Source organism: Bubalus bubalis, chromosome 4, assembly GCF_019923935.1.
Source record: "Bubalus bubalis isolate 160015118507 breed Murrah chromosome 4, NDDB_SH_1, whole genome shotgun sequence".
Lineage (NCBI taxonomy): Eukaryota > Metazoa > Chordata > Mammalia > Artiodactyla > Bovidae > Bubalus > Bubalus bubalis.
The window spans coordinates 8439125-8462824 of NC_059160.1; the positions used below are offsets into that span (position 1 = coordinate 8439125).

The 23700-nt window shown below is 37.6% G+C and overlaps 1 protein-coding gene across 11 annotated transcripts in view; it reads right to left on the reverse strand.

The window, feature by feature from the left end:
* The window catches only part of TNRC6B (trinucleotide repeat containing adaptor 6B), a 251648-nt gene that overhangs the window by 133743 nt on the left and 94205 nt on the right, over positions 1 to 23700 (reverse strand). For 8 of the 11 annotated variants that reach the window (XM_006071279.4, XM_044940839.2, XM_044940841.2 and 5 more), the window contains one exon: positions 20090 to 20157. The exons of 1 other annotated variant lie outside the window; for it this stretch is intronic. In XM_006071279.4, coding sequence (XP_006071341.2) covers positions 20090 to 20157 — 68 coding nt within the window. Of the gene's footprint in view, positions 1 to 17846; positions 18018 to 20089; positions 20158 to 23700 lie in introns of those variants that run through there. 2 more of the 11 variants (XM_044940843.2, XM_044940838.2) reach the window with 2 other exon arrangements.

Consider the following 23700-nt stretch of genomic DNA (forward strand, 5'->3'; position numbering starts at 1 on the left):
AACAGCATTAAAAGCAGCTGAAAAAGATGCAATTACTATGACTTGTAAGAAGAAAAGTAGACAATAGGATAAGGATGTTACAGAATTTAGAACATACGCAATCTAAACATCACTGACATGACCCTGAGCACTGACACTTCTCCCTGGGCTAAGCCAGCTGAGATGTGAGCCTGGATACTGGCAGAATGTCATACCAGACAATCCCTAGATTTGCAATTCTAAACTGAAATTAAGAACATGCAGGAGTTCAGAGTTTTTAAGGATAAGCCACTCCATTCTTTTCATTTGGCCCTGCAGTAAACCTTTCTCTGCTACAAACAAACACACACACAGACCCACATGTATGTACAACTTCATAAAACTCACTGCAGAATAGAACCATGTGATGTTAACCTTGGGAGTTTCAAATCTGTATAGGTTTCCTATGTATGGGTTATGAGATCGAATGACAAAGACGTTAGAAAAACAAAAATGACACAATCATCATAAAAGACACGGATTCCAGTGTTCTTTGGAGATTTTGTACAAACTGCCAAACATAATTGGCAGAATTTTATCAATATTCTCCTCAATCAAACTAAGAATATATTCACTGTTCCAGAAGTACAGCGCCCTTTCTGAAAATGAGAACTGGCATATATATATGTAAGAATATTACTCAGCCACAAAAGTGAAATAATGCCATTTGCAGCAACATGGATGGACCTAGAGATTATCATACTAACTGAAGTAAGCCATATAAAGAAAGTCAACTATAATGTGATATTGTTTATATTTGGGATCTAAAAAAAATGATATAAATGAACTTATTAATGAAACAGAAAGACACAGACACAGAAAACAAATTTATGGTTACCAAAGGTGAAAGGGGGGGGGGGGGCGGGTAAATTAGGAGGTTGGGATTAGCAGATACACACATATATAAAATACTACTATGTATATAATAGATAACCAACAAAGACCTACTGTATAGCACAGGGAACTATACTCAATATTTTGTAATAACCTATATGGAGAAAAGAATCTGAAAAGGAATATCTATATCTGTATATACACACACACACGTATATATAACTGGATATATATATAATGTGTGTGCTCAGTCACCACCAGGCTGTTATGTTCATGGGATTATTCCCGCAAGAATACTGAAGTGGGCTGCCATTTCTTCCCCCAGGGGATCTTCCTGACCCAGGGATTGAGCCCATGTCTCCTGCATTGCCAGGTGGATTCTTTACCACTGAGCCACTTGGGAAGCCTATAGGAAGCCTATAAATATATATATATATATATATAACTGAATATATAAAATATATGTAAAACTGAATCATTATGCTGCACCACCTGAAACTAACACAATATGATAAATTAGCTATACTTCAATAAAAAACAATACATTTTTAAATTAAGTTTTAAAGATTAATAAAAAATAAAAAAATAAAAACTAACAAAAGTGGATAATCCTTTGGAAGGTCTCATCAACTAAAAATAAGAGAAAAGTTATAATTAACATTAGGGCTAAGAACAGGGACATTATAACTACAGATCTGGAGAGATTTTTTTTTTTAATTATGAGAGAATTACATATAACTTAATGTCAATAAACCTGAAGATTAAATAAAATGGATGATAGTCAAAGAAAATAGGAATTACCAAGGTCAACTCAAAGGGCTTCCCTGATAGCTCAGCTGGTAAGGAATCCATCTGCAATGCAGGAGACCCTGATTTGATTCCTGGGTTGGGAAGATCCCCTGGAAAAGGGATAGGCTACCCACTCCAGTATTCTTGGGCTTTCCAGCTGGCTCAGATGGTAAAGAATTCACCTGCAATGTAGAGGACCTGGGCTCGATCCCTGGGTTGGGAAGGTCCCCTGGCCACAGGACTGGAAAAAGTCAGCTTTCATTCCAATCACAAAGAAAGGCAATGCCAAAGGATGTTCAAACTAATGCACAATTGTACTCATCTCACACGCTAGCAAAGTAATGCTCAAAATTCTCCAAGCAAGAGACAATATGTGAACCAAGAACTTCCAGATGTTCAAGTTAGATTTAGAAAAGGCAGAGGAACCAGAGATCGAATTGCCAACATCCACTGGCTCACAAAAAAGCAAGAGAATTTCATAAAAACATCTACATTTGCTTCATTGACTATGCTAAAGCCTTTGACTGTGTGGATCACAACAAACTGTTGAAAACGCTTGAAGAGATGGTAATACCAGACTACCTTACCTGCCTCCTGAGAAATTTATATGCAGGTCAAGAAGCAACAGTTAGAACTGGAACAATGGACTGGTTCCAAATTGGGAAAGAAGTATGTCAAGGCTGAATACTGTTATCTTGTTTATTTAACTTATATGCAGAGTACATCATGCGAAATGCTGGACTGAATGAAGCACAAGCTGGAATCAAGACTGTAGGGAGAAATATCAATAACCTCAGATATGTGCAGATGACATCACCCTTATGGCAGAAAGTGAAGAGGAACTAAAGAGCCTCTAGATAAAAGTGAAAGATGAGAGTAAAAAAGCTGGCTTAAAATTCAACATTCAGAAAACTAAGATCATGGCATTCAGTCCCATCACTCCATGGCAAATAGATGGGGAAACAATGGAAACAGTGACAGACTTTATTTTCTTGGGCTCCAAAATCACTGCAGATGGTGACTGCAGCCATGAAATTAAAAGATGCTTGTTTCTTGGAAGAAAAGCTATGACAAACCTAGACAGCATAATAAAAAGCAGACATTACTCTACTGACAAGGGTCTGTATACTCAAAGCTATGGTTTTTCCAGTAGTCATGTATGGATATTGTATGTCATGTATGGAGAGCTGAATCATAAAGAAAACTGAGCATCAAAGAATTACTGCTTTTTTTTTTTAATTTTATTTTATTTTTAAACTTTACATAATTGTATTAGTTTTGCCAAATATCAAAATGAATCCGCCCTTGGACTGCAAGGAGATCAAACCAGTCAATCCTAAAGGAAATCAACCCTGAATATTCATTGGAAAGACTGATGCTGAAGCTGAAGCTCCAATACTTTGGCCACCTGACACAAAGAACTGACTCACTGGAAAAGACCCTGATGCTGGGAAAGATTGAAGGCAGGAGAAGAAGGGGACGACAGAGGATGAGATGGCTGGATGGCATCACTGACTTGATGGACGTGAATTTGAGTAAGTTCTGGGAGTTGGTGATGGACAAGGAAGCCTGGTGTGCTGCAGTTCATGGGGTCGCAAAGAGCTGGACACGACTGAGTGACTGAACTGAACTGAAGGGCAACTCAAGAAAGTTATGAAAATAACAAAAACCCATAGCAGAAATGTGTAAGATATTCAAAGAACTAGTCACTGAAATATCAGGCACAAGTGGTTTTCTTCTACTAAACAGATAATCTCTACATTATCCATACTGTTCTCAAATTTAGAAAGAAATCTTTCTTAATTCATTCTATGAAGCTAGCATATTCTTAATACCCATCTGAACTAAGACATGATACAAAAAAATAAAACTATAGATCAATCTTCACTTGTGAAGATGGACACAAAAATCCCAAGTAAAGTATCAGCAAATAGAACTTAGCGGATATGGTAAAACTGAGGGAGACTCACTTTAGATCAGGTAGCTAAGGAAGGCTTTTCTCAGAAGGGGCATTTAAGCTGAGTTGAAAAGCAACTGCTTGGGCTTCCATAGTGACTCAGTGGTAAATAATCTGCCTGCCAATGAGGAAGACACGTGTTCGATCCCTGATCCGGGAAGATCCCATGTGCCATGGGGCAACTAAGCTTGTGCTCCAGAGCCTGCGAGCCACAACTACTGAGTCCACAAGCCACAACTTTAGAGCCTGTGCTCCAAAACAAGAGAAGCCACCACAATGAGAAGCTCATGCACCGCAACTAGAGAAAAGCCTGTGCAACAGCAAGACCCAGCAGAGCCAAAAGGAAATTTTAAAAAATTATAAATGTTAGAAAAAGAAAAGCAACTGCTTGAGTATTCAAAGAACAAGAAGGATGATCAGGCGGCTAGGCGAGGTGCCCAGGGGAGAGAGGTGAGAGATTAAGGTAGGAGAAGGTAGATCAAACTGGGTCTTGAAGGTCACAGAAAGGAAAGGATTTTATTGTAAGAAGAATGGAAAGTCACAGAAGAATATTAAAGGAGAGTGAACGGTGCCATTTTATCCATTATTCACTCTCCACTTAATACCTAGGCTCTACAAGCTGAAAATTTCAAGGGTCTAGGCAAATGTTCGGGATCTGAAAAAATATATTTACTAGTCCAAAATACAGAAAGAAAATTATAATCATAAAAATTAATAAACGCTTAAGTGTCCTCAGACTATAACACAATTCATTACGGTAAGCATTTCTTAAGTTTTCACCACATTTGAAAACAATTCTCACTTTGCAAAAAATGCTATGTTAATCACTAAAAAATCTTAGGGTAATTACAAATTAAGTCAGTTATTTGTAGCCAGAGAATGTCAGAAGCAAAACAATTAAAATTCTTTTAATCTATGATAGAAAAATAAATAAATAAAACCACATATTTAATACGGGATGTGGATACCTTTTAAATTGTTTCCTATAAAGTGGGACAAAAGTCTCTAAAACTTCCCAAAGTAAGCATTCCAAGGACCCATGCCGGTCTTACAACCACTCTAGACAGGATCAGAGTTACATGTTCAAAAGCTGATCCTGGCTTCCCTATGGAAAATATGCTACTGAGGACCATGAGGAGAAGTAGAGACAAGTTGGAAGGCGACGATGGCCTTCTAGGTGAGGGAAGATAGCCTGGATCAGATGGAGGTAGTAGAGGTACAAAGAACACGCAACGTATTAAAAAGTAGAAGAGCTTCTATCATAAAGTAACTGGCTACTGCTGTTAATAAGAATGCAATCTGTGACCACAAAGTATAGTAAGGCCAATCAACCCTTTTAAAAATAAGAGTCCAGGTTCTCGCCTCCAAGTCCAGGGTTAGGACCCAGTGCTTTCACTGCTGTGGCCCCAGATTCAATCTCTGGTTGGGGAAGTAAGATCCTGTAAGCCAGATGGCACAGACAAAAACAAAGACAAAAAAACTCCAAACTCTGAAGTCACCATTCATTCATACAGTCAAGAACCATTTTTTAGGATGTACTATGTTTTAGGTACTATACTAGAACCAAGCCCAAGAGGGTACAAAGAGGATTTTAACACTCTGAAGGACAGAGATGTTCAAATTCATAATTAAAATATGGCATAGTGAGTGCCATAATTAAAATACAAATAAAGATATAAGATAGTTATGCTCTAGGAATACAAAGAACTGCTGTTAAGTCAGAAAAGGTTTCATAGAGGAGGTAAGATTTTAAACTGAGTCTCAAAGAATGAGATGGAATTTGTCATGTAGAAAACATAGTTTCGGAGAAACTTAATACTGTTTTCCAAAGAAGTTATGCCATTTTATAATCCCACCAATACAGCACAAAGGTTCCAGTTTATCCACATCCTTGCCAACATGTTATTTGGTTTTGATTTTTTTTTTTTGATAGTTGTCATCCTGATGGGTGTGAAATGACACATCATTGTGGTTTTGATTTATACTTCCTTGCTGATTAGTGATGCTAAGTGTCTTTACATATGCTTATGGGCCATTTATGTTATCATCTTTGGAGAAATGTCTATTCAAGCCCTTTGGATATTTTTAAATTATGTTATTTGATTTTTGTTGTTGTTGAGTTGTAGTTCTTTATATATTCTGGATATTAATCTCTTATTAGATACACGATTTGCAAATATTTTCTCCCATTCTGTAGGACACCTTTTCACTCTATGATTGTTCTTTGATGCACATAATTTTCAAAAATTTTTAAGTTTGATGTGGTTCCATTTGTCTATTTTTGCTTTTTTGCCTATGTTTTTGGTGTCCTATCCAAAAAACCATTGCAAGGCCAATGTCATGAAGCTTTTATCGTGTTTTCTTTCAGGAGTTTCAAAGTCTTAGGTCTTAAGCTTATGTCTTTAATCCACTATGACAATTTTTTGTATATGGTGTAAGATAAGGGTCTAACTTGATCCTTTTGCAAACAGATACCCAAAATCCCCAACACCATATGTTGAAAAGACTGTCTGTTTCCCCCATTGAATGATCTTGGCACTCATGTCAAAGATTATTCAACCTTATATACAAGGGTTTATTTCTGGGGTTTCTATCTATTCCATTGGTTTATTTGTCTGTCTTAATGCCAGTACCACACTCTTTTTGATTACTGTAGCTTTGTAATATATTTTGAAATTAGGAATGTGAATTCTCCAACTCTGTTACTAATGACCAATTATTTTTATAAAATGTGCAAAGACAATATGTTTTTCCTCACAAACTTAACATAGATCGTTAACCACAACTCCTTTTCATTTTACCTCTTTTCACCATGATCTCCCCCTGTCAGTCGAATTAGTAGCTGTAGGCACTTGAGGGATTCCTAAATGGAAAGCCACACTGATGATATATTGATTTTAGGCTTAATGGTAAATATTTATGTGGTCCTCAGTCACTTCCATGTGTGGCTGAGTTAAATTAACTGTCCTGTGTACAAAGATGTTGCTGGGCCACTGAGCATGCTGACAGAAATGTGCAGGGTAGATCATACCATGATATAAATGTGTCAATTCAAAGAGTATTTCAGGGTAGTCAGTACACAAGAAAAAATGTAGCCTTGCAATCCTACAGCCCATATATGAACAATATTTGCTCGAGTTCTCCCAAAGTTGATAACAATCTTACAAGTTTATATCATGTCACCAATAGCAGTTGTCAACCTTACTTTGCTGAACAAGGTCCGCATAGTCAAAGTTATGGTTTTTCCAGTAGTCATGTATGGATGTGAGAGTTGGACCATAAAGAAGGCTGAGCATCGAAGAATTGATGCTTTTGAACTGTGGTGTTGGAGAAGACTCTTGAGAGTCCCTTGGACTGCAAGGAGATCAAACCAGTCAATACTTGAGGAAATTAATCATGAATATTCATTCAAAGGACTGATGCTGAAACTCCAATACTTTGGCCCCCTGATGCAAAGAGCTAACTCATTATAGAAGACCCTGATGCTGGGAAAGACTGAAGGCAAGAGGAGAAGAGGGCAACAGAGGATGAGATGGTTAGATGGCATCACCAACTCAATGAACATGAGTTTGAGCAAACTCTGGGAGACAGTGAAGGACAGCGAAGACTGGAGTGCTGCAGTCCATGGGGTCACAAAGAGTCAGACACAACTGGGCAACTGAACAATAGCAGCAGTAGTTGTGAAGCTGAAAGGAATGTTTAAAATCTATCAATAACAAAAAGCATACTTTGGTCAACCATGTTATAGAAGACATCGAATTATCTTTTTATCTCTTTTTAGAAAATGTCACAGAATTGTAATATGAAGAGGTAATCAAAGTGGAAGCAGCCAAAAAATGTTGGAAAAAAATTTCATAGCAACATGTTAGGGAAATATTAATACAAATGAATATAAAATTATGTTATTTTCTGAATTTTGTATTTGTCAATTCTTGAGTTGCCATTTTTGTGATTTCTTTCCTCATTGTAAATAAATATTCACTTCTGTTCCTCTAATTAGGATTTCCCAGGTGGCATTAGTGGTAAAGAATCTGCCTGCCAATGAAGGAGACATAAGAGATGCAGGTTCAATCCCTGGGACACAGGTTCAATCGCCGGGTCAGGAAGATCCCCAGAGGAGGGCATGGCAACTCACTCCTGTACTCTTGCCCAGGAAATCCCATGGACAGAGGAGCCTGGCAGGCTACAGTCCATAGTCTCACAAAGAGTCAGACACAACTGAAGCGACTTAGCACACATGCACCTCTAATTATGTAAATGAAATTAATTTTTTTCTTTTTTAAAAATTTTATCGGGAGTATAGTTAATTTACAATGTTGTGTTAGTTTCAGGTATACAGCAAAGTGATTCAGTTATACATATACATATATATATACATATGTTCATTCCTTTTTAGATTCTTTTCTCATACACATTACCACAGAATACTGAGTAGAGTTCCCACTGTCGAACTGTAGGTCCCTGTTGGTTATCTAATTTTCTTTTTCTTAAAGAGCATTCCCACAAAACCTAGATTTGTTCCTGGTCAGAAAGAAGGGTCTCTTTGCTTGAACAAAGGCATGTAAGGGGTAAGGAAACCAGATATACATGGAAGATCTTATGGAGAGACACTGGGCAGGAGCAGGAAGATCTTTTAAACAGTAGAAGAAATATGTATAAGTAGGCTAAAGGCATCCTATGGAGGCCCTCAGAAGCAAAGAAAGACTTCAGGATTGGATAGAAAATCTTTTCTTTCTTTCTTTTTTTTTTTTTTCATTTCAAAATAAGCAACAATCAACTGTTTTACAGGTAGGGACACTTAAAAGAGAACTGTGACAAAATTGGGTCTGTTGGGATATACTTAAGAAAGTACTGAATATAAAGTCAAACATGGCAGGTTATCCCTTTACTTTTCTTCTGCTGATAATGAATACAGTATTCTGGAGTTAGGATTTTTAGTCACCCCACCTCAGATTTTCAAAGTGAGTGTATAGAACAGGGATTCTTAATAGTCTGTGGAAACTTACTGATGTCCTCATTTATTTAATATGCATTTATTGATGCTTTCTGGTGCCAACAGCAGTGACCATGTTGGCAAAAGTCTGTTCTTGCAGAGCTGAAGACAGAGCATAAACCCCTAGCCTGACCTTTCACCTTCCGCCACCTGCCTTCACGCTGTGCCTCCTCTTTACTACAGTCTCTCCCCCATCACCCCCAGCCTCCACCCACTGCTGCCCCAGTACTTCTGCCCAAACCGCAGCTCACAGAGACTCCGGCGGAAGGGGGAAAGGTTTGGCGCTCAGGGAAGAACGTGTGTCCAGACCCTCTAGTGAACATAAAACTTTCAGGAAACAAACATTACCCTCTCCTCATGATACCACTGAAAATTCCTGCAACTGAACATGCGCTTCTTTTGTCTATACTTACATAATTCTATGTTCAAAACACTTTACAACTACATGATAAGAGTAACATCTCGAAAAAGGCAGCCTTAAAACACCAATTTCAAGGAACTGGGCAAATACATCTTGCCTTTCAAGTAATGCTTTTCCATAAAGGCATATTATCTGTCCATAAGTAAAATATAAGCTAAATAAATAAGACTTTTAGTAAGTGAACTGTAGTTTTCTGAGAGCCACATGTGCTACCCTATTCATTGTGTTTAAAGTCAGCACCTTTGCCTATAAAGACCAGCAATCCACACAGTCTACAGTCATTTGCAATTAGGAAACACAGGGAAAACCTCATAAAATAAAGCTTAGAACTTAACGACATTTTCAAACAATTAATTTAAGTGACTTCTGTGCAAACTAGAAAATTTATTAGCAAGTGAAAGTTTCCCAAAGACCTAGTACAAAATGTTTATGGTTATACTAAAACTTCCAGCAGCAAAAATTCCACGAGCATAAATAACTATCTATTGAACCTCTTTGTGGCATTTTCAAAATACCAATCAACTTGAAAATAACACTCACTTCTTTTCTCCCAAAAACAATATGAAAAGATCATATAGAAACCCAACCATTTCTCTGATGCCCAATTTATGACTGAAATTACAGAGGGTTTCAATTTGTTCTTAGTCAGTTTATTTCACCATGTACATATTTTAGTGGTCCAAAGGCAGGGGGAAAGCTAATGAAAACTGATGGTAGAAAACAGAAAATAAAACATTAAACAACCAAAAAACCCTTTCCTACGGCCATATACCAAGGTCTGCGTTTTGAAGATAATTATCTATAAACTGAGTAATGTGGAAATACTTTCATTTCCTCTGTATTTAGGAAATGTTACAAAGCTTCCCAAAGCCTTTATTATTTATTTTTGGCTATGCTGGGTCTTTGCGTGGTATGTGGGCCTTCTTCCCCAAACAGGGATCAAACCTGCACTGCCTGCATTGGAAGGTGAATTCTTAACCACTGGACCAACAGAGAAGTACTTCTAAAGCCTTTAAGTAAGCACCAAACAAATGGTTCTCTTCTAAGAGTTTAGTGTTAAATTTGGTAGTCAAATATAAAACAAGGACTATCAACTGTAGAGATCTGCAAAAACTAAACTTTTAAAAGCTGCACCGCAGCATAAGATGAATGTGAAGAGAGAACTGTAGAAGGGAGTTAAGAGTATGAGCAGAAATAAAGGTAAGGACTAGCTATCAGAATTTATAAAAGGTCTATATAATAATAATTCAGAAAAATTAAAAGGACATTTTATAACTAGACATTTAAGTTGCAAAGAATGTAATTAGTTAGAAGAGAATCTAATCAAGACACTGGAGTTAAGACATTTAAAAAACAGAACCTCAAGCAGAAAGGATACTGTATCACACTGGGGCATAAAAGGTAGTGTTGACTCTCCAAATTATATTCCTCTCTCTGAATCAACATAAAACTGTCTTCAACATTTAATTTCCTTACAGGTCTTCCTTGCAAGAATAGATTCTCTCTTAGAAAGAGACAAAAAAGATAGTACCCTAAGAAGAGTTGAAATACACAAAATGATATAATTAATCATATCACCAACACATAAAAAGGGGATAAAAAAAGTGCAAGTGTTTAAGTTACTCAGTCGTGTCCAACTCTTTGTGACCCAGTGGACTATAGCCCACCAGGCTCCTCTGTCCATAGGATTCTCCAGGCAAGAATACTGGAGTGGGTTGCCACTTCCTTAGAGGGGATCTTCCCAACCCGGGGATTGAACCTGGGTCTCCTGCATTGTCCCTTCACAGATCACTGCCTTGTCATGGTGAAGGGGCTTGTATAACTCAATGAAGCTATGAGCCATGCCGTGCAGGGCCACCCAAGACAGATGGGTTATCAGAGAGTTCTGACAAAATGTGATCCACTGGAGGAGGGGATGGTAAACCACCCCAGTGTACTTGCCATGAGAACCTCATGAACTGTATAAAAGGACAAAAAGATATGACACTGAAAGATGAGTCCCCCAGGTCTGAAGGTGTCCAATATGCTCCTGAGGAAGAGTGGAGGAGAACTATTAACAGCCCCAGAAAGAATGAAGTGTCTAGGCCAAAGTGTAAACGATGCTCAGTTGTGGATGTGTCTGATAATGAAAGTAAAATCCAATCCTGCCAAGAACAGTATTGTGTAGGAACCTGGAACGTTAGGTCCATGAAGCAAGGTAAATTGGACATGGTCAAGCAGGAGATGATAAGAATAAACATTGACATCTTAGGAATCAGTGAACCAGAAATGGACTGATTAAATGGACCAGAATGGGTGAATTTAATTTGGATGATCATTGCATCAACTACTGTGGGCAAGAATCCCATAGAAAAAATGGAGTAGCCCTCACAATAAACAAAAAGAGTCCAAAATGCAAATGACAAAATGATCTCAGTTCATTTCCAAGGCAAGTCATTCAACATCACAGTAGTCCAAGTCTATACCCCTACCACTGATGCTGAAGAAGCTGACGTTGATCAGTTCTATGAAGACCTAAAAGACCTCCTAGAACTAACACCAAAAAAGATGTTCTATTCATCACTGGGGATTTTAATGCAAAAGTAGGAAGTCAAGCGATACCTGGAGTAGCAGGCAAGTTTGGCTTTGAATAACAAAATGAAGCTGGGCAAAGGCTAACTGAATTCTGCCAAAAGAATGCACTGATCATAGCAATACCCTTTTTCAACAACACAAGAGATGACTTTACACATAGACATCGCCAAATGGCCAATATAAAAAATAAAATTGTTCAACTGAGTGACTTTTACTTTCACTTTTGTAGTCAAAGATAGACAAGCTGTAAAGTCAGCAAAAACAAGAGCTGACTGTGGCTCAGATCATCAGCTTTTCATAGCAAAATTCAGGCTTAAAACTAAAGAAATCGGGGGAAACCAGTAGGCCAGCCAGGTATGACTTAAATCCCCTATGAATATGCAGTGGAGGTAATGAACAGAATCAAGGGATTAGACCCAGAAAACAGCGTGCCTGAAGAACTATGGACAGAGGTCTGTAATATTGTACAGGAGGCAGCAAACAAAATCATCGCAAAGAAAAAGAAAAGCAAGAAGGTAAAGTGGTTATCTGAGGAGGCTTTACAAATAGCTGTGGTATCACCGACTCGATGGACGTGAGTTTGAGTGAACTCCGGGAGTTGGTGATGGACAGGGAGGCTTGGCGTGCTGTGATTCATGGGGTTGCAAAGAATCAGACACGACTGAGTGACTGAACTGAATTGAACTGAAAGAAAGAAGAGAAAGCAAAAAGCAAGACAGAAAGGGAAAGTTATATCCAACTAAATGCAGAGTTCCAAAGAACAGCACAGAGGGTAAGGAAGCCTTCTTCAATGAACAGTGCCTAAAACTAGAAGAAAACACAACAGAAGGGGAAATACTAGAGATCTCTTCAGGAAAATTGGCGATATCAAGGGAACATTTCGCCCAAAGGTGGGCATAATATAGGACAGAAACGGTAGAGACCTAGTAGACAGTGAAGAGATCAGTAAGAGATGGAAAGAATACACAGAACTATACAAAAAAGATTTTCATGAACCAGATAACAATGATGGTGTGGTCAGTCACCCAGAACCAGACGTTCTGGAGAGCAAAGTCAAATGGGCCTTAGGAAGCACTGCTGTTAATAAAGCTAGTGGATGTGATGGAATTCCAGTAGAACTATTCAAAACCTTAAAGGATGATGCCATCAAAGTGTTGCACTCAATATGTCTGCAAATATGGAAGACTCAGCAGTGGCCACAGGACTGGAAAAGGTCAATCCTCATCCTAATTCCCAAGAAGGGTAGTACTAAAGAATGTGCTAACCGTTGGATAATTGCACTTATCTCCCATGCTGGCAAGGTCATGCATAAAATTTTGCATGCTAGGCTTCAGCATCATTCAAACCAAGAACTTCCAGATATCCAAGCTGGGTTTAAAAAAGGAAGAGGAACCAGAGATCAAATTGCCAATATTTGCTGGATCATAGAGAAAGCTAGGGAATTTCAGAAAACATCTACCTCTGTTTCATTGACTACATTAAAGCCTTTGACTGTGTGGATCAAAATAAACTGTGGAAAGTTCTTAAAGAGATGGGAATACCAGACCGTCTTACCTGACTCCCGAGAAACATGTATGTGGATCAAGAAGCAACAGTTAGAACACTGTATAGAACAACTTATTGGTTCAAGATTAAGAAAGGAGTACAAGAGGGCTGTCTGCTGTCACCCTGTTCATTTAACCTATATGCTGAGCACATCATGAGAAATGCCAGGCAGGATAAGTTTCAAGCTGGAATCAAGATAGGTGGGAGAAACATCAACAACCTCAGATATATGGATGATACCACTCTAATGGCTGAAAGTGAAGATGAACTAAAGAGCCTCTTGAGGTTGAAGGAGGAGAATGAAAGAACCAGCTTAAAACTAAGTATTAAAAATCTAATACAGTTATGTAAAGTTTAAAAAATAAAATAAAATAAAAAAAAATAAAAAATAAAAAAAAAAAAATAAAAATAAAAATCTAAGACCATGGCATCTGGCCCCATTACTTCATGGCAAATAGAAGGGAAACGTGGAAGTAGGGACAGATTTCCTCTTCTTGGGCTCTAAAATCACTGCAAATGGTGACTGCAGCCATGAAATCAGAAGACGATTGCCTCTTGGCAGGAAAGCTATGACAAACCTAAACAGTGTGGTGAAAACAGAGAAGTTACTCTGCCGACAAAGGTCCGTATAGTCAAAGCTATGGTCTTCCCAGTGGTCACATATAATTGTGAGAGCTGGACCATAAAGAAAGCAGAGCACCAAAGAATTGATGCCTTTGAACTAGAGATGACTCCTGAAAGTCCCTTGGACAGCAAGAAGATCAAACCAGTCAATCTTAAGGGAAATCAACCCTGAATACTCGTTGGAAGGACTGATGCTGAAGCTGAAGCTCCAGTATTTTGGTCACCTGATATGAACAGCTGACTGACTGGAAATGTACCTGATGCTGGGAAAGATTGAGGGCAGAAGAAGAAGAGGGTGTCAGAGGATGAGAAGGCTGGATGGTGTCACAGATGCAATGGACGTGAACTTAAGCAAACTTTAGGAGATGGTGAGGGACAGAGGCCTGGTGTGCTGCAATCCATGGGGTAGCAAAGAATTGGACATGACTGAGCGACTGAACTGACTGACTGAGCAACTTTAACACCTTTTCACTTTCACTCAAAACACTGTAGTGTGAAAATAAGGACTTTGGAGCCAAGGGCAACCTGAGCTTCATTTCTTTTGTAACAAGGCAGTTTGGTTTAATTTATTTAACTTGAATTCTTGCTCTTGTTCATGATTAAGCAGAATACAGATGATTGAGAATTTGGTCTCATGTTTTCATAAAAGGATGAGATTTTTCTGTTCAGAGTCCTTTCTCTTATTTAAAGGAATGCTCTCCTAAATACCAACAAATGGCCTAATTGCTTTTGAGTGCTATGAATAAATAAAACAATATAAAAGTCATTAATTTCGCATTCTTTTTTTGTACTAAGTCTTTGAAATCCAGGCTACATTTTACATGTAAACTTCTCAATCTGGTCGCTAATTTTTTTTTATTGTGGTAAAAAAAAATAAATTTTACATCTTCACTATTTTTAAGTGTAAAGTTCAGTGGTGTTAAGTGTATCTGCTTTGTTTTGCAACAGATCACTAGAACTTTCTCATTTTGAACTCTATACCCATTAAATACTAATTCTTTCTCCTTTTCCCCCCTAGGACTTGACAACTACCACTTTCTACCTTCTATTTCTATGACTACATTAGATACCCCATATGGGTGGCATACAGTACTGGTCCTTTGTGACTGGCTTATTTTGCTTGGCACAATATCCTTAAAGTTCATGCATGTTGTAGCATGTGACAAGATTTCCTTCTTTTTAAGGCTTCATAATATTCCACTCTATGTATATACCACATTTTCTTTATCCATGCATCTGTTAATGGAATCTGGGTTGTTACACCTTTTGACTATTATGAATAATGCTGCAATAAATATGAATGTGTAAATATCTCTGAGAGATTTGTTTTTATTTTTTTATTTTTTTTATTTTTTTTTTGAGAGATTTGTTTTTAAACAATAACCTTTCATAAAATGAACCAAAATAATTAAGAAAATTGAATCAATAAAAATTTACTAGAAAAATTGAGGTTTTTTAGTAGGTTAAAGACAAGTATCTCTTGAGAATATGACTGAATTTCAACATGGAGATTTAAAGTTAGATTTGTTTATAAGTTATATTAAAATTTTAAGGAAGAAATGAAAAAGAGAACAAACTCATTAATACACCAAAACTAACATCTAACTCCAAAATAATTTATAAGAAATGATATGCCCACAGATATCTAGATCATTACTTGTATCAGAAGTAAAACCAAATCAAAATTCTGCCTGTGTAGAAATATTTTATCTGAGAAAGAAAAGTGAAGTTGCTCAGCTGTGTCCTACTCTGCGACACTGTGGACTGTAGCCCACCAGGCTCCTCTGTCCACGGGATTCTCCAGGCAAGAATACTGAAGTGGGTTGCCACTTCCTTCTCCAGGGACTCTTCCCGACCCAGGGACTGATCCTGGGTCTCCTGCATTGCAGGCAGATGCTTTACCCTCTGAGCTACCAGGGAAGCCCTGCTATTTTATCTGAAATAGCTTTTAAATAAGGATGATCAGACACAACCTATAAACAAGTATCTGCTCGTGCTGAGTTTTAAAAAGTTGTAATAGTTTTATATTTCAGTTCAGTTCAGTTCAGTCTCAGTCGTGTCCGATTCTTTGTGACCCCATGAACTGCAGCACGCCAGGCCTCCCTGTCCATCACCAACTTCCGGAGTCCACCCAAACCCATGTCCATTGAGTCGGTGATGCCATCCAACCATCTCATCCTCTGTCGTCCCCTTCTCCTCCTGCCCTCAATCTTTCCCAGCATCAGGGTCTTTTCAAATGAATCAGCTCTCTGCATTAGGTGGCCAAAGTATTGGAGTTTCAGTTTCAATATCAGTCCCTCTGATGAACACCCAGGACTGATCTCCTTTAGGATGGACTGGCTGGATCTCCTTGCAGTCCAAGGGACTCTCAAGAGTCTTCTCCAACACCACAGTTCAAAAGCATCAATTCTTCTGCGCTCAGCTTTCTTTATAATCCAACTCTCACATCCATACATGACCACTGGAAAAACCATAGCCTTGACTAGATGGACCTTTGTTGGCAAAGTAATATCTCTGCTTTTTAATATGCTGTCTAGTTTTATATTTAACCCAGTGTTAAACATGTCATGTGATCAATATTATGTGGCAATAAACTCGGTTTGTCTGATTTTCTCCAATAGCTCATAAGTGAATATGCTCAAAAAAATGATTATAGATACATTAATAGTAAATAAACCTCATTAAAAAGCAAATATATTCAGACTATATAAATAAACAAATGTTTAAAGTTGTATACTCTGCTAAATCTTATTCACATGTACACCAGCAATCAGCACAACTGATCCAAACGTTAACAATTTAGCACAAACATTTTCAATATGGGAAGTCAATTATTTTTTCAAGAAAGCTTTCTACATGCTTAGCTACCTTACACTGCCTGTTGACAGAACGTATACCATTGAAATAAACATCACAGAAATAAAATTTTTTCAAGACTTCCAGAACCTATGGTAAAAATGTTAGATGAAGAAGGAAAGTGGCACAGATCAGCTAACAAATAATCTGAGACCTAATCCTTACTAGAATTTACTGTGACCTGCGAGTTATATAATCCCTGTGCTCCACCTGCCTCCATACGTGAAACAGGCTATCTATACACGCTAATACCAATGAATGGCAGCCATTTGGAAAACCCATTTAGAAAAAAATTAAGTTAGATCTCTGCCTCTCACCATACACAAAAATGAGTACCAGTTCAGTTAAAGGTCTAAATGTGAAAAATACAGTAGAAATACTCAGGACATTTTATCATGTTAGAGTAGAAGGGACTTCTCTAGACAAGCATGAAACACAGAAACCATAAAGGCTGATTTTACTACATAAAAATTTAAGTGGTTTATTAGTATGAAAGATGCCCCAATGTTCAACAATAAGGCCTGGGAGAAAATATTTAAACATCTTAAAAGACAAAGGTTAATATCTACACTTTGTAAAGGGTTCCTACAAAGCTATCAAAACAAACATTCCAAAAGAAAAGTGGGAATCATATGTAAACAGGTGGTACAAGGTATAAAAATCAACAGCCAAGAGATTAACAAGATATTCCATCTTATTAGTAAGAATAAAAGTGCAAATTAAAGCCATAAAATACTAGAGTGGCAAAAATTCGGAGATAAATAATTTTACTGTCATTAACAGTGTGGAGGAATGGGTACTCTCACTGCAGATGGAAATGAACATTGATAGAGTTCTTTTGACAGTAATTTGATAGCAGCTACCTCCTTGTAAAAAAACACAGCCCATGAGCCAAACAGCTCCATATCTAGAAATTTATTCTACAGAAATACATTTGTGTATAAAGATATAAGAATAAAGATGTTAAAAAAAAGTATTAATATTTTTAATCATCAAAGAAGTGCAAGTCACCAAAATATTTATTAGAGAATGATTACAGTATAACAGAATGTACTTTTGCAGATGTTTAAAGGAATGAAATAGACTGCAAAAGATGTCAAATGAAAAAAGTAAGTCTCAAAGAATGTTAGAAAAAAAATCTGTTTAGTTGTTTTTCTAAATACACAGAAAAAGTTTCAGAAGATGAGGAAGAAAGGTAGGGTAGAAGAAGCGAATAATTCTAAATTCACACTTACTGTTTGAATGTTTTATGATGACCAGATATTACTTTTATAATTAAAAAAATAAAAGAACAGATGGGAATTTCGTAAGTCATTCAGCAATGTGTCACTCACAGCATCCAGAATGTAGTATTCAGTTCCTAGATCCTACTATCCGGATGGAATGATCCTTTGCTAACTGCAGTTCTGAGACACAAAAAATAAAAATTTGCAATCTGTTTATTTCTGTTGCCTCAAACAAAACAACACAGCCGCTTTGCTCCCAACTCCCACAAAAGAAGTGGGCAGGTGTATGGGAGGAAGACCCAGCAAGAATATTCACTTCTGCTTTATCATTTCAATATATGATAGCTGACCAAGCCCAGGGAAAAAAAAAAAAAAACTCACAAAACAAAATTAAACAAGATTGATCTGTGAAAAGGCAGAGACTTGTGAAAACAAAACTATCAAGGGAGAATGGTAAGTATACAACCCATGATGTTTCAGTCTGCTGGAGCCATCTGAAGCTCTCTAAAAGAAGTATAGTTTGTATAATGTAAAACTTGTGGGAGAATCTGCCCAAGCAATGTTTCCTGAATACCTAAAGGGGCTGATTCAGGATAGGGGTTATTGGAGCAGGTTTTTAAAGATAAAGACTGGTTTGTTTGGGAAATGGATACCCTTCAGAGAATAGGAACTTCACCTGTGTTTTAAAAATAGGCTTTGTGCCATTTTCATTGTTTCCCCCAACTCACTCTTAGCCATGAGACTTTGATCTTGACAACTGCAGTTTTGCTGGCCACAATACTTTTCAGGAACATAGTTCCCGACGTTGGCAAAGAATTTGAGTTCAAGAAATATCATAAAACACTTTAAAGTCAGAAAGATTCAATTCAGATCCTAACTTCTGTTTCAAGGTGCATTATCGCAGGCAAGTTACCCACTCCAGTATCTGAAGTGGAGACCTGTGAAGGGTGGAAAAAACACCGGCAGCGTCTAAGCAAAGTTCTTGTGCACAGAAAACTCTTGTCAAATGGGAGCAAGGATTTTTCTATTATAAGACCTTTGACCTGAGTGTAGGAGTGGAGAGTGAATAGCGGGCAGGGCACCTGAAGTGCTCCTGTAATTCTACTGGGACTAGATGTTAGGCTTTCTAATTTGCTAAAGATGAATTGATTCCATCCACCCATGCAGAATATAAGTGCATTTGACAGAATACAGCAAAGTTAGGATTTATATTGTAAGCTATTTTTAAAACTGCCTGGTTAGCAAATTAAACCAGCTGTGAAAATATCCTGGTTTCCATTCACAACAAATACAAGACAAACATTCTCCTTTAATGAACCTGGCTTTGTGGCAGCATAGCATATTCTGCATAATTCATTCCCAAGGGTTTCGGAGACAAAATTTTCATAGGACAGACCAAAACTATTTTCGAGGGGGAAAAAAAAAAGATGAGAGAAAGAGTTTCTCTCTACAGATTTTCAGTGAATTCCACAAGTCACTGTCCCATTAACTTAGAAGACTACTGTCTGAATAAAAAATGGTAGTTATGTCAGTACTTGAAGCCAGTCTTAACTGTTTTTCCTTTAAAAGGGCATATGAAACACCAGTCTGCTCTGCAACATAATTTTTCAAGTTCTGTGACAGAGGGAGGAAAAAATCTACTCACTGCCAGCAGAAAGCTACCCAGAGGACTCTCAATTTCAGATTTAGAACTTATCACTCCTTAAGAAGTTAGAGGAGAGATCCTGAATTATTTAGAATGTTGGCTAAGTCATATTATTTATAATTCCTGTTCCTCTGGGGAAACAATTTGTTATTTCAACAAAGATCAGAAGTATAAATAACTAAATGGAATAGAATTTCAGGAAGTACTATTTAAATAAATTCACACTTAGAATGCAGGGAAACAGTCTATTAATTCAGTTCACTTCATAAAGACATTGCTAAGAAAAGGATATACCATTTTACACTATCTTTGGAAATCAACCAGACTGAGTTAGTTCAATTTGAAACAACCTAAGCCTTAAAGCCTTTGCTAAAGCGTAACATAAATTTTAATTAGTCAAGTGTGAAAAACTACAAAGCCAACTTTCTTGCCCCTCCAGTTAGTCTGTCTATAAACAGAAGCAATGCATTAACAGCCACCAAAGCAACTGGGGAGTTTCACAATGTACCCAACATATACATCCCTTGCAAATATGCTCTCAGCAGGTTTAACCAAAGTGCTTCTGAAGATCTGAAATAAGACCCTTTTTCAATAAACCATGACTCACTGTTTGCTTTCTTCACCAGGAGGTGGAGTCTTGCCATGCCCTTCCATTACAAAATCCTCCTGTTCCACCTGCAAAGTCAAGCACCACAGGTCAGCAGCAGTCAGGAACCAAGATGCAGTCACTTCCAAGTGCAGGGCCTGAGCTTACAGAACCACATGGCATTCCACTACATGCCTAACTAGAACAGGAGCCCCAGTCAAAGGTTTCCTTCTCCATGTTTGTATATGGCATCTCTCCTTGCATGACCAGATTTGCAGAATAAAAAAAGGAAGCATGTTGATTTGCAGTTCATAACTGTGACAAAAGGTCAGCATCCAGAATATAATTTTAAAAAAAAATGCTATGAAACAGTAAGAAAAAGACAGCCTACCAGAAAACTCTACAAAATAACTGAGTATGAATTTCACTTAAGAGGATGCATACACGGCCCTAAATAAATGAAAAGATGTTCAGTCTCCTGTCAATCAGGAAAATGCAAATTAAAACCACAAAGAGATACCATTTAACCACCACCAGGCTGGCTAAAGTTTAAAAGTTGGGCAATACCAAGTGTTGACAAGGGTGCAGAGCAATAGCAGCTCTCATCCATTCCAGCGGGAGGGAAAACTGGTACCACTATTTTTAAGTAGTCTGCCATTACCTACTACACTTGATTATGTACTTACTGTACAAACCAGTGACTGCACTTCTAGATATATACCCTAAAGAAACGTTTGTGCATAAATACAAAAATATTTTTAGTAGCACTATTTTTAACAGGAAAAAAATAAACTTTCATCAACATTAAAAATAGACAAATAGGCAATGGTGTTTTAAGACAATAGAATATAATACTGCATGAAAATGAATGAACTACAGCAACACGCCTCAACCTGGATGAGTTACAAAAACACAATACGAGGTGAAAGCAGCAAGTCACAGAAGAATACAAATCCAGTATAAATCTATTAACATAAATTCAAGTACATAAATTTTAAAATCACGTATATGTATATATAAAGACACATATGTATATTTATAGTTTATAAAACTATAAAGAAAAGGGAATAACTATTACAAAATTTAGGCTAATTAGTATCTTAGGGAATCGGGGGGATTCAATCAGGAAGGGGCACATGGTTTCTAGGGTATAGATTCTATTTCTTGGCCTATGTAGTAGGTATATGGGTGTTTATTTTATAATTATTCTTTTAACTGTGTGTTTTTCTTTTCTCTTTCATAAGTATGGTTTATTTCTGAATACAACTTTCAAAAGAAGAAACAAAGCATTCTATTATTTCAGATGGTTTATTGCTCAATAAAGGAAAATAAGTGGCAAAGACAGAGCTACCTCCACAAACTGAGACAATTAGTCCTATGAAAACTTCCCCCAAAGGCATAATTTTTAAAAAGTCAAACAAAAGTATTCAAGGAGAGAGATCTCAACAGATGTATTCAAGGATTATTCCCTACTTAGAAAAATACTGCCCACTGTTGCTGTTGCTCAGTCGTGTCCGAATCTTTGCGACCCAATGGAAGGCAGCACGCTGGGCTTCCCTGTCTTTTGCCATCTCCAGGAGCTTGCTCAAACTCGTGTCCATTGAGTCAGTGATGCCATCCAACCATTTCATTCTCTGTCACCCCCTTCTCCTCCTCCTGCCCTCAATCTTTCCCAGCAATCAAGGTTAATTAATTTTTATTGGAGCATAGTTGCTTTACAATGTGTTAGTTTCTACTGCACAGCAAAATGAATCAGCCATACATATACTTATATCCCCTCCCTTTTGGGCTTTCTTCCCATTCAGGTCATCACATTAAGTACAGTTCCCTGTGCTGTTTCTTTTAACAAAAACTAGTAATCTGGAAGATAGACAACAATAATACATACACACACCATAATGAAACCCAAATAAAACAAAAGGCTTTCCAGTTCTGCAACCCTCCCTCTGCAGTCTTCATTTCTCAGAAATACTGGAGAAGATGGAAGAGTATTAAGAGGCTAAGTTTCAGAAAGAACAGAAAAATTGATATTTTTAATGGAAAAAATCTCCTTTCCATTAAAAGGAAAAACTGGAGGAATTGTAAGTAAGAATAATAAAAGACGCATACTGCGAAATTCAAACCAGGTTTCGACTTCTATTCTTCTCTGTGGACTTCCTGATCCTGGAGCCCACCAGGCTTTGCTAAGGAGAGACAGGATTCTCCCATTCTAAATTTACAGTGATCTAAACCTCTAGAAGAAAAAAACATGGTTACAAGGTTGCAAAGGGAACTTTATGAGGAGGTAGAGATGGTCTTTGTCTAGGTCTTGGTTACATGAAAGTACACATATGTGAAAAAAAATCAATGAACTGTGCATTTTCTGAACTTTACAAATAAATGTTATGCCTCAATTAGGAAAAACAGATGACAAATTCTTTAAAGTTTCTTGCAATAATTTTCTCAAAGAACGACTATTTTCTATACACTATGAAATTTTCTCAATCTTTCATCTCTAAAAATCCTTTCCAATTAAAGACCTCTACATTGCGGACTCGGCCTCTGCTTAGATGTTTTTTAAAGGCTTATCTATAACCAATTTTTAATAACCACAATAATGACAAGACGCAATAATCAAAAAGTCCACAGTTTCAACAAGCTCCCCTATAATGATTTTCAAATCTTTAACTGCAGCCCCCATAAAGTGCGTGAAAGCTGCTCAGCCATGTCTGACTCTTTGCGACCCCAGGGATTGTAGCCTGCCGGACTCCTCGGTCCCTGGAATTCTCCAGACAAGACTACTGGAGTGGGTTGTCATTCCCTTCTCCAAAGGATCTTTCTGACTCCGAGACAACCCATGTCTTCTGCATTGCAGGCAGATTCTTAACCATCTGAGCCACCAGGGAAGCCCCCATATTTTATTAGTCTCCACTTGGATGGTCCAATAGGTCCAAAAGGAAACACCATCTTTGTCCTTAGATTTCCTCTCTTTTTTATATCTGCTATGTCTGTAAATGGTACTATCATTCACCAAGATCCTCAAACAGGAAACTTATAATAGAGGTTACAGGCCCTCCACCTTCCCTCCTTAACCCCTTAACTTCCTTATTAATCACTAAGTACAGTGGCTTCTATCTCTTACACAGCTCTCATACTCATCACCCCTTCTTTATCCTCTTTAACTGCCGTAGGTAAAGACAGCTTCTCTAAATCTCACTACTACAAAAGCCTTCTCTCTAGTCTTTGTGCTTTGGGTCCCATCTTATTTCAATCCATCCTCCAAATCACTTCCATCAAATGCAAACTGTAAACTGCAAACAAGATCACATCACTCTCCTCGAAATTCTTCACTCTTATCACCTCTCTTGAGGGATAAAAGTTCAGTTCATTTGCCTAAGTGAGCTTTTTTATCGCCCCTGCCTCACTCACCCATTCTGAAGCCTGGTGGAGCACACACCAACTTCTCGGCCCTTTGTGCCTTTACATATAATGTCTCTTCTTGCCTAGAAGCCCTGGTCTTCTGCCTCACATTCACTTCACATTCCTGCTCGTTCTTTCAAGTACCAATTAAAATGCTTTTCCCCAGAAGACACTATCTCCTTCACCAGGGTTCTTACCTTTTCTCACTGTCCAGCATCTCAGAAGGCAACAAA